Genomic DNA, 12,403 nt, shown 5'->3' with positions numbered 1-12,403 from the left:
GATTTCAATCTTTAAAACATCTTTATTGTTAATATCCTAACTTCTGTGTTTTGTGATGGTGCTTTTGCCTTTAAGAGGATTTTATGGTCTGCTGTAATGTGATTTCTGCTGAAGTTTCTTGTGGTGTTATGCTAGTTTTACTGGAACCATTACTTTGTTCTGCTTTGGTGCCCAGAGACCCTCAGTTATTTGGCATTTGAGATATAATGTAATAATCTAATTACTATTTTTATTGAAGCAGTCCACTTTGCAGTAAATGATAAAATTCATTGACAATCCTGTGTTATTTATTATTTCGGGATCAAGTCGGAAAAAATATGTCCTTTAAATTAGTTAAGCTATTTCAAAAATTCTTCTAAATATATGTCACCAAGGCAACCTTTCCCCTCCAATTAAGGATGGATGCCTCAAGCTTCTGAAGGCAGTGGAAGGTAACAAATGTTCTGTCTAAAAACTACATTTTAGTCTCCTTCCCAACAGGTCTTTAAATATATATTCCAGACATATAAATGACAAATAGCATATTGTTTGCATATTAACAAAATGAAGTTGCCCTCTAGTGGCTAATGAGAGTAAAGCCATTGAAATCCCATTCCCTTCTGGGAAAGATAATGAATTTGTTCCATGTCTGTTCCCCCCTTCCCCCTCCCCAACCCTGGTCCCAAAATAGCTCAGAGGAAAATTCTGTGGCTGCTACTAAAATGAAGACACTTCTGGGATAAGCAGCCCTAAAGGCAAAGAGGACCTTTAGAGCAGAGCATTTGTACATTTGCCCTCAACTCCCCCATTTTTATGTTCAGGAATTCAGAGCAGCTTTCATAAAGGATCTTTCTCTTTGTGCATAACTAGTGCTGGTCATGTGACTGCCATCTGGAATCAATGAGGATCCCATTCACTGGCTGAAATACAGGCGGTGGTGTGTTCTTTTTGTCCTGAACTGTTTTCCCAGAGATAACTGGTGGATTATTTCATCAGCAAAATATTTTCAGGAAGGGAATTGACTGGAACTGATCAGAAGCTCCTTCCCCCACACCCTTTCAGACTGAAGCAATATCCTCCCACCAGCAAATCCCTCACTTCTAAGGTTGCCCTTCAGAATGCAATGTGAATAATCAGAGTTGGAGTAGAAGATTTCAACAAAGCACAAAGGGTGGGCCTTATGAACACATAACGGTTGGAAGAGCCACTGAGAATATACAAAATAAATTCCCTTCCCCTCTGATGGACAACTCACACTTCACGTGGCAGGTGAGTTTTGTATTATATTAGATATCCTAATGTTGTAAACAGAAGGGGATACAGGGGGCCACTGCATACAGTATGTGGGCAGGGACCAATTCTTGGCCAATGATCTCAGAGACGTGTCTGCTATACATTTACAGACAAACGCTTTCCTGTAAGGTATTATGGCCATCTACTAGATGTACAATGGACAAGTATCTAACTCTAAGCCTAACATGGTATCTAACATGGCACCTATAAGCACACTGGCATCCTAAACACCCTCTTGGTGCCCACCAAGTCCTCCTGCCCCTCCATTTTTTTTAAAAAAAGCATGGAGGGTTTCCCCCCTCCCATTGTTTTTTTTTTTTAGCTGGCAAGTCCTCCAAACAGGTAGCAACTGTCCTATCAAGCCAGTTCTTATAGGTGGCACAGGCAATTCACCAGGGCTCACTTCAGGTCATTAGGTAATTTCCCTCACACACTTTCCCAAAGCAAGCTTGACTGAATTTGTGCTCTGATCTGATCTGACAGCTAAGAGACTGATACAGAGAGTGTCCTTTCTTGAGCCTTCCTATACACAAGGGATCATATGTCCTGGTGCAAGGAACAACTTCTCTGAAGGTACCACCCAGAGTAGAGGCAGCATAGCTGGCTTGGCAAGTTGAAAGAACTCCTCCTACATATTTGGCCAACATCCTTTGACGTGCTTTTTACTATTGTAAGATAAAGAGGAAACACTGCCACTATTTTAGATGAGGTTAGAATTATGCGAGAGGCTTATTGATACCGTATCTTCCAAAATATTGCTGGGTCTGGAATGGAAGGACACTGAAGAGACAAATACCCTTTGTTTCATTTATGGCAGCTGGTCATTTATGTTAGTTACATTTTCAGGCATTTTATATTATGTGGCATTTGTTCATAGCTGCCAAGTTTTCCCTTTTCTCGCGAGGAAGCCTATTCAGCATAAGGGAAAATCCCTTAAAATAAGGGATAACTTGGCAGCTATGCATTTGTTCCTTGAGAATAATATATTACAGTTTGAGAAAGTTACTATTCATTTCAATAAAGCCTAAGTAAATTCACCTGAGAAGTAATAGCTTTCCTAAGCCCCCCCAAACCCATTTTTTCAATTATAAAGTTCAGTTGCTTGTTTCCACCCACTGTTAAAAAACACACATTAAAAGTTTATATTTTGATCTTTTTTATTCAAAAGTTTTCAAAAGAAACAAAACAGAAAAAAACTAATGATCTAATCAAATTTACAGTTCAAAAATGTCTTTTGGCATTTAACAACAAGTCCTAGGAAACAAAATGACAGAGTATCTTGAACCGGACAAATAAGTTACCACTGGCAAGTTTGTGGCACTAGTAAAACAAAAATAAAAAATTAACTCTCTTGATCATATAGATATCTCTATGAAAATCTTTTTTTTTCAATCTGTACAAAAGGTCTTTCTTCATAAATTATTTTTTTTTATAATTTAATGGCTGTCTACTATGTGATGTTTAAGTAACTGATTATTTCTTTATGTACAGAGGTTACATTTTGCAAATCTTACCCAGATAATGAGTATGGCACTTAGTTCAGACTTTTCTAGCAGCATCTATTCCCTCCCTCTAACCCTAATGTTTAGCTAATTGAAATAAAACATCAAGTAGCAAATATCTGCCCCCACATTTTCTCCCCCACATCTGGAAATACACCAGCTATAGGGAATGAGTTGCAAGAAGTCTGAACTTTGACAAAGCAGTCAATTCAAGGGAGCATAGAACCAATAATACCACAACTTTTTTCTTTTTTTAAAAAAAACAAAAGAACGAAAACAAAAAGAAACAAACACATTTCTTATGACTATGTAATTTACTAGAATCTACACTTCTCAGAGCAGCATTGACTTTTGAAACTATGAAATGTCACTGACATCTGTACTTGAATACTCACATAAAATTTAAAAACTAAAAAAAAAATAAGTGAAAAGAAAGAATTGCTTAGGCCTAGCTCCTGAGCTAGGATGATTTGGTCTGTGGTAACAGGGAGGGCCAGCAACCTGTCCCATTACAAAAGGAAATAAGCCTTGAGGTAGATAACTGATCATACACAGCTGACCAGACAAGTACACAGTTTTGGAAGACAACTTAATTTACCGTTTGATTTAATACACATGCGATCATAATAAAATGAGCTTTTAATAGCAGTGAGTTTTATCATCTAATATGTAAAAAGTACAAATAACAGTGTATTTGTTAAATCAGGAATTTCATAGTTTCAAAATTGTATTTTCTTCTTCTTCTTCTTCTTTACACTTAACACTTGTAGTGATGATGTAAAGTGTGGCACTGCTTGGATCCAAGTCTTCCTTCATGCTTTTTGTTTGTTTGTTTGTGTCCATACATCAATTAAAAATTATAAAACCTAAATGCAAATGTACAAAAAAAGGCACATTCTTCTAACCGCAAACTGGTCCGGCAACAAAATTAAAAGAGTACAGAAGACATAACTGCTGAGACAAAATCAGAATTATTGGTTACTGGCTCTTTGTTCTTTGGTAAAGTTACCTTTAAAAAGTGCCAAGTCTTTATTTACCTAATATAGAGAGCTAGTACCCAATCTAGTATGTTTACTACTTACATCTCAGCTTATGTTTTGAAAAAAGTCTTTTAGCTTTTGCATTTGCTGTAAAAGCAAACGCTTCTATTTGCTATTTTCTCTGCACAGCATCATTCTAAAGCACTATTCATTACTAGAAAGGAAGGACAGAAACATTCTGTGGATTCCCCATCCCCCAAACTCCCCCACCCTAAAACTAGAACATCAATTAGCTTCTGGAAAAAGGCAAAAAGATTTTTTTTTTTTTACATTGCATCATACAGCAGAGTTCCTAACTAGCAGAGGAAAACTAATTGGCATAAGGCCTTACAAACAATTTATCCTATTAAAATTTCCCCAGTCAGAAAATGTGTTTCACACAAAACATTTCCCTACCCCCCAATCTTGCATTTCACAACCTTACATTATTATGTGAGGGGAAACAAAATCATTAAAAACACCTACTACACATTTTAAAAAGCCAAATTTTTCAGCAATTTTAATCGACTACCTGTTAAAAGCCCTATCCTGCTGTTTTACAAGGCATAATAGACCAGCTCATTTGGTCAAAAGCATTCTACACCATTAGTTTGGACTACGTACTGAAACAGCTACAGCATTAAAAGAGTTAAGGCAAATTGGAATTGATAGAAAAAGGATAAGACACTTCACACTACCTTAAAAGAAAAGAGAGAGAGAGAGAAAGCTATGAAAATAGACCCTACAACTGCAACACTGCACTATAGCGACACTCACACGGCAAGCACAGAACATCGGCATGGATGTTTTACTAGTTTAAACTTCAAAAAACAAAAACAAAATCTTAATACGATAAAACAAAAAAACAAAAACAAACCAAGAGACTGATTCTGTCATGCACGTGAACATGTCTTCATTGCAATCTGTGCATGGACAGATTCCCACCCCCCATTTATTTAATTATTTACCTTTATTTTATTTTTTTTGCGTCGTTAATACTCGATAAAAAATTTCTTACTAAAATAAACCTGTTCAAGGGGGGAGGGGGGGAAACAGCTACTAGGATGAATTTAAGGATTTTTTTTTGTTTTTCTTTATGCACCTTATAGAACTTATAGCAAAAATAGTTTCAGTTGATTTCATTATAAATAACGTTTTCAAGAACCTGTGCAAAACTGTCAATAATTTCTAAAGCACAATTGATCAGTAAAATCCATGATTGTTTCAGCCTTTGCATCCTTCTCCAGGCGAGGTCAACAACACATTTCTGAAAGGGAGAGAAAAAGAAAAGGTAGAATTCAGTTGTAATCTTCTGATTCATAGCATTTATAGCCTGCGTGACCTGACTCTGCGAGTCTAGAAATAGAAAAGAGCAGATAACTACATATTCTTTGTGCCTGTGTATGTACAGGCAGATTTCTGCATGTGGTTACTTTGGCCAAATGGTTTGTACTTCTAGTTCCTGGGACTGCATTAAGCATATAGAATGGAGAAGCTATACTGATTTGAGCATAGAGGAAGGAGACATACTTTCCCACATCAGTATCATCCACTTAATTTATTGCCTCCACTTCACCCTAAGATTCCAGGGCGCATTGCAACAATTTAAAACACATTACAAGCTTTTAAAAACAACTTACAATCACAAATGCAGGCTGAATCCTTCAAATAGGCCTCATGTGCAGGGCAGAGGATGTTGTTGTGGGGCAGATTCATGACCAAGTTACAATAAGATAAGGTTTTCAAAAAGACTCAAGTTTCTCAGTGTCAACATTCAAACATGTTGAAGATACCTTGAATATTGATGTTAGTTCAGATTGCAGTTGCAAGATAACTAAGTGACACTGGGCATTAGGATCATGTTACACTGACACCATGCCAGTTGCAGTGGTTCCCATCCATTTCCAGGTCAATTCAAAGAACTGATTTTGACCTTTAAAAGTCCTTTGTGACTTAGGATGATGATACTTGAAGGGCCACTTGTTTCCATATGTGCATTCCTATAGCTACAGCTGAGATGCTCTGCAGGTTCCCTTGCCTTGTGAGGCAAGGTCAGCAGCCTTCTCAGTGGTGGTACTCTCTGGCCTCCCTAGAGAGATCTGCCTGGCACCTATTTGTTGTCCTCCTATTCACAGGCACATACTTTCCTATAGGATTGTGCTTCTCTTCCACTAACTCGTTAAAATATTGCTGCCATCTTCAATTAGCAATGAAGTATCTCATGTATGAAGGGACGCGGGTGGCACTGTGGTCTAAACCACAGAGCCTAGGGCTTGCCGATTGGAAGGTCGGCAGTTTAAATCCCCGCGATGGGGGTGAGCTCCTGTTGTTCGGTCCTAGCTCCTGCCCACCTAGCAGTTCAAAAGCACGTCAAGTGCAAGTAGATAAATAGGTACCACTCCAGCGTTTCCGTGTGCTGCTCTGGTTTGCCAGAAGTGGCTTAGTCATGCTGGCCACATGACCCGGAAGCTGTCTGCAGACAAACACCGGCTCCCTCGGCCTATAGAGCGAGATGAGCGCGTAATCCCAGAGTCGTACGCAACTGGACCTAATGGTCAGGGGTACCTTTATCTTTTATCTCATGTATGAAGCAATGAATCTGCCCAGAGTGGCTGAGGTAATCCAGTCAGATGGGTAGGGTACAAGTAATACAATTATTATTTGAATAACAAATGTGTGATATTTAGGTGATGCCTTTACCTAAAAGCTTATTGTAAAAATGATTTAATGATTCCAGGTAAAGCTGTTAAATAAAATATAGTAATATGGCACTAATTGGAACAGCTGCTACACATGTATATGGGGATAGGTCAATGATCCAATGAAAATTATAGATCCAGTAGCTCAGGGCACTAAACAATTTGCTGCAACAGCCATAAACAGAGAATTTGGTAAATCGCTTTATCTGGAGTTGTTAAGTCACTTTTATAATAGGTTTGACAAACTGATAGTTCATACAAGCCAACTTTGATAAGTCACAGATATTCTGAAGACGTTCAATGTACCAAGTATATGGCATCTATGGAACATGTATGCAGCTTCTCAGTTTGTTGCATCATTAAGTGAACACCAAAAAGGCTCCAGAAAATGATTGGAAGTGTCTGAATATACTACATAAAGAGTGTTTTCCCTCCAATAATTCCCCCCCCCAAAAAAAAACATGACAGCAACTTTACCTCACAATTACTTGTTTTGCTGATAAGTATATGGCGAATGATCACTGGACGTCTCTACTGTAACTTGCTGTTGACCACTGGCTTCCTGTAAGAGAAGAGATTGTAAGCAGGAGACACACAGCGGCTAATTACCAGCTGTGAGATTACAAAGGGTAAATTTGTCTTGAGTTTTAATTGTTGACTGCATGCGCATCTGCCATAGTTTATATCCCTTCCTAAAGAGCACTTGGGGGGGGGGAGAGATGTAGGATTCACACCAATGCCATCTTTTGCCTATATTGCAGTGCACTGATGTCATTTCAGCAAGTTAAATTTATTGAAACATTACATATGATGAAAATAATGGCTTTTAAGTAAAACACTCTCCAGTTAATTAAAAAGGAAAACTACCTCAACTGGAACAGCTGCTGTCTGAACGTGTGTGTACTGGGGTATGTAGGCTCCTTGCATAGCTGTTGTGGCAGGCATGTACTGCAAAGGAAAAACAGATTAATGTATTCAGCTAAATGAAACTAATACAGACAACAGATGGTTCGACCCAAACTAAATGTGAAAGGAAGGGAGATAAGCCACTAGTAAAGGTAAAGGGACCCCTGACCGTTAGGTCCAGTCGTGGATGACTCTGGGGTTGTGGAGCTCATCTCGCTTTACTGGCTGAGGGAGCCAGCGTACAGCTTCTGGGTCATGTGGCGAAACCAGAGCAGTGCACGAAAATGCCGTTTACCTTCCCGCCGGAACGGTACCTATTTATCTACTTGCACTTCGTGCTTTCGAACTGCTAGGTTGGCAGCAGCAGGGACCGAGCAACGGGAGCTCACCCCATCGCGGGGATTCGAACCCCCGACCTTCTGATCGGCAAGCCCTAGGTTCTGTGGTTTAGACCACAGTGCCACCCACATCCCTAAGCCACTAGTAGTGTTCCACAAATGCTTTCAAAAGTGTGATCTAATAAACAGGTTGCACAACACTTCCTTTACATGAGGTTCTGCAGGAAGACCACCTTTGAATTTCACTTTCCTTATGCAGCATTCCAGCATAAAACATAATGCAGCCCTTCAATGATACCACCCAAATAATTCAAAACACATAGAAAGGCCAACAGCATTGGGTTTTGTTTTTGCTTCAGGATGTAAGAAGAAAGGGAGTTGGGTCTTCTCAAAATTCTTGCTAAGAGTGATATTTCTAAAGACACTGGCAATACATCTTCCCTTTAGGACAGAGGGTCCATTTGGCAACGGCAATTCTTATCCCCAGCCTAGGGACAAGGAGACAACAGGATGATTTATGCTGCAATCGAAAAACATACATCTACAGTAGTGCTATCAGCTCTGACAGTTCAGATCACACATTTTGGTGGAGAACCCCGTCCAAGCCCCCCATCTCCTCTATTCTGATAGATAAGGGAAGATTGGCAAGATTCAGCCTTACACTGCTCAAAGCTGTCAATGGTAGCCAGGTTTTACCTCTTTAATATTAAAAGTAAAATTTCCCGAAGTGACTAAGTTGCATTGCAATAGAAAATGAATTTATAATGTATATGCAATTACTGGTCAGTGAAAACAAAATATGACAGATGGAATACTCTAAATGTCTTTCCTATGGGCAGAATATACAGTAAATATGTCAGTTCTTTCTGGGTGTTATCGTTGTTATTAGAATTGCCACATACTGTTCCAGTGCTGCCCAATGAAAGATGACTCATCTGCTGTGTCAGTGGACTTATCATTGATGCAGGCTGCAGTGACATGGTGTGGTCCATGGAAGGAGTTAATACAGTACCCTGTAAGAGTGAAATAAAATTGTTTCAGATTAAAGCAGTGAAGTTGTACGAAGCTTCTGTTGGTTTACGTTTTACTGACACATGTTCAATTTTTCTTTTGTAAAGGTGCATGCAATTGAAACACTTTATTGATAACAAAACATGGTGATGTGACAAATACAGTAATAGTAAGATCAATCTATGGGTCAGAAAAGACTTGTGGGTGTTCATGAAATCCTGCACCCATGAATCACTCTAGTTTGAGTTTTTCACCAAGAACCCCTGTGATTTGTAGGTGAAAAAATTCTACTCTAAACTGCAGCTCTCTTATGAAACTACAGTTCATTCATGGGATAACATCTTACAATGATGTCAGTCTAACCCTCTCAATGCCTAGAGATTCTAGTTATCAGGGGCTCCCCTACTAAAATGAATGGAAAAAACCAAAATTAGCAAAGCTAATTGGGACCCAATCTATCACCAGCAACTTCATTATCCTGTATCAAATTCCATGTTTTGCAGTTGCATCTCATTGGGATTCTCCCCCCTCCCCACATTCCTTGAAATATTCTCACTTCCCTGCTTGTTTATGTCTCAAGACAAACACCTGTTACAAAGCACTGCATGGGTCTGTTGGGGTAGAGGACAAAATTTAACCTAGGAGATTAATTCTGCTCCAAATTGACATTATCTTAACACTCTCATGATGCTAACAAACAACACTGATTTTTATTTATAACATTCTTCCAGGGGAAAAGAACACTATTAGGGTATTGAAATGGTACATTGGACCCCTTCCATTATTTTATTTGCAACCTAATATTTCCCTTAGGCATTTTTGTTGTTTCTTCCCACCCACCACCCCACTACCCCCGATTATGAACCAAGTATTTCACCAACCCTCACCTCCATTTTCCTTCCTCCAGGATTTTCTGATATCCAATTAAGGAATTTGAGTTAACTTTGTGGGGTTCAACATACTCCAAAAGGTTTTGTGTTAAGACTATGTGTTTGGAATGCAATGCCAACAAAGTCTTTCTTTTATATTAAACTGGAGAAATTTTGGAATCAGCTATTAAAGTTATTCCCAGCTGGGACTTTAAAGGAGATTAATGTTATACCGAGCACTATACAGAAGAATATGGGGTTCTGCCCAGTTTCACCAAATCAGATATCTGACTGCACAAGCTGCTTTGCCTAATTACCAGCAATTTCTCCTGGCACATTCCAAGTATTCAGTGCGGCTCCTCTGACACTCAGGGGAGGTTTGCAGGTGGTTGTTGTGTTGTGTGTGTGTGCAGGAAAGCCTCACTCCTACTTTTGTAATGCTGGATTCAGCCTACTGCGTTTCAAGTGTGGGCATGGATTTTAATTGGTACTGAGAAAATCAGTTGCAATCACACCTCTACTGGCATTTTACCTGTGAAAAATTCAGCAGCCAGTGATAGACTGCAGGCAACCCAAAACATCCATGGCTTAAACTTGCTTTTCTTTAAGTACCCAACTTGAAGTACCCCCAACTCTCAAAGAGTAAGGGAATGAAGAACTATGACCTCCATGTCCTTCCTGCCTATGTGCTTCCCTGAAGCATCTGGCTGGCCAGTGTGAGAAACAGGAGGCTGAACGAGATGGAACTTTGGTCTAATCTGGCAGCACTCTTTATGTTCTGCCAATCGGACTTTTTCCTGACCAAGTCATCTGAGGACTGCAGACTGTACTGGGGTAAGGAATTAAAATACAAGCACTGTTCCACAAATACGGGGAGGGGGGAGATATCCCTGCCCCATAGGTTTCAAGGTTCTTTAAATTAAATTCAGTGTCAAAAATGTGCACATAGAAAAAGTCAAACCCTAACCTTTAGAGACCACAGACAGGGAGCTTTTGTGTGTCAGAACTATGTATCTGTGGAGGGCTTACATGATGCAGCATAATAGCCCAGCAATCACAGTGCCTTGGCTTTAACTGCTTTGCTTTCAATTTGCATATTGTTTATTATTTTGGAACATTTGTTAAGTGCTATCATTGCACTTGTGAGAGACGAATCCAGCTATTCTAATTATTCTAATAGGAAGTATCAAGAGAATCTAAGTGTCCAAGACAATTGCATTTGCTTTCATATGTAGAAAAGGCATAATCAAAGGTGATTCGGATTTTGATAGCTGTACGGAGATCAACACCAATACTTTGTCTATGCTAGATTCTAAAGTGCTATTCTTTGCAAGCTGAGACACTGCATACATTAACACAAGAAACCTTTATGTGTATTGTCATTGTTGTATGAATACGGTTCTCTTTTGCATCTGCCAGGGGTAGTACAATGTAGGAGATTGAGAGGCATGTATAGTCTGTGCAATATTTATATTTTAATGGAGCTTTGTTCCTTCCCTGCTCTGTACAGGTGAATGCATATGCTTCTTCAAAAAGAAACTCTTAATTACCTTGGCTCTTATACCTGGGGAAGGGCCATAGCTTACTAGTAGAGCAATTGCTTTACATGCAAGAAGTCCAAGGTTAGATCTCCAGGTAGGACTGGGAGAGACCCTGACCTGGAGAGCCACTGCTAGTCAGTGTAGACCAGGTATCCCCAAACTCAGCCCTCCAGATGTTTTGGGACTACAATTCCCATCATCCCTGACCACTGATCCTGTTAGCTAGGGATCATGGGAGTTGTAGCCCCAAAACATCTGGAGGACTGAGTTTGGGGATGCCTGGTGTAGACAATACTGAGCTAGAAGGACCAGGCAATTTTTTGTTTAAATTAACCTCTTCCTTACTTCTGTCTTTTAATCAAAATTTGACTTCTAACTTCCATGAACCCCAACCAACATAGCCAATTGTCAGAAATGATGGAAGTTGTCATCCACAGTATCTGCAGGGCCACAGGTTCCTGGCCCCCATTGCACAGCTTTTCCTCTCCCCCTCTACCACTCCCAATTATTACTTCATTCCATTGGATGTTTCCAGAACCAATTCAATAGCCACCTATCAAGATTCCACTGTTCACGCTAGGAATACTTGGCATAAGGCTAGGCTGTCTATTATTGGGCTGCAGAAAGCCATACCAGTTGGATATTATTTAGTGTGGGCATTAAGAAATAGCGCCCACCAGAGAAAGGAATAGCTAATGAAAATGAGGAACAAGTAAGAATATTGACCCTAAGCTGACATAGGCGAAAGTATGCAAACTTACAGGATGCTGCATTATATATGGTTGTGGCTGCATCCATGAAGGGCTCTGCACCTAGATAATAAATAATGAAAAGGTTTTGTTTTGTTAAGAAAACAATCTTCACAACTTTAATGTATATTTTACACACATTTCAAAGCATCGTGCTTTCATCTTAACTCATTGTTCTGGCCTTCATTGCTGCCTACAAGTGCTAAGAATCACAATAACCCTTTTTGAAGCACAAGAATGGGAAAAGCCCGAATTAAATCACAGCCTTGTCCTTTCTCTTTTAAAACTTATTAAGTCCACCCCCCCAAATTCTTATTTACAGACTATTTCAACAGAAGCTCTGAGGATCTGAGATGGTGGTAGTATGGCACAGAGAGGAAAGAGAGAAATCTCCAATTCCTCAAGTTCACTCTTAGGAAGAACTGGCATGAAAAGTATGATCAGTTCAATATTCACTTTGACTCAGCATGAAGCAAACTGAACGCTGACAATCCTAT

The 12,403-nt window shown here is 39.4% G+C and overlaps 1 protein-coding gene across 6 annotated transcripts in view; it reads right to left on the bottom strand.

The window, feature by feature from the left end:
• Positions 1–2,411: 2,411 nt before the first annotated feature.
• The window catches only part of RBMS1 (RNA binding motif single stranded interacting protein 1), a 115,908-nt gene continuing 105,916 nt past the window's right edge, over positions 2,412–12,403 (bottom strand). For all 6 annotated transcript variants that reach the window (XM_035132425.3, XM_035132434.3, XM_035132408.3 and 3 more), the window contains exons 10-14: positions 11,919–11,969; positions 8,639–8,749; positions 7,360–7,440; positions 6,970–7,054; positions 2,412–5,060 (exon numbers count right to left, since the gene is read on the bottom strand). In XM_035132425.3, the coding sequence (XP_034988316.1) occupies positions 6,977–7,054; positions 7,360–7,440; positions 8,639–8,749; positions 11,919–11,969 (321 nt within the window). In that variant the 3' untranslated portion in view covers positions 2,412–5,060; positions 6,970–6,976. The remainder of the gene's footprint in view (positions 5,061–6,969; positions 7,055–7,359; positions 7,441–8,638; positions 8,750–11,918; positions 11,970–12,403) is intronic.

This window comes from Zootoca vivipara, chromosome 1 (genome assembly GCF_965207765.1).
Source record: "Zootoca vivipara chromosome 1, rZooViv2.hap1.1, whole genome shotgun sequence".
In the NCBI taxonomy this organism is placed as follows: Eukaryota; Metazoa; Chordata; class Lepidosauria; order Squamata; family Lacertidae; genus Zootoca; species Zootoca vivipara.
Note: the sequence above shows the minus strand (reverse complement) of the source record. Positions and strands in the feature narration are given on the sequence as shown.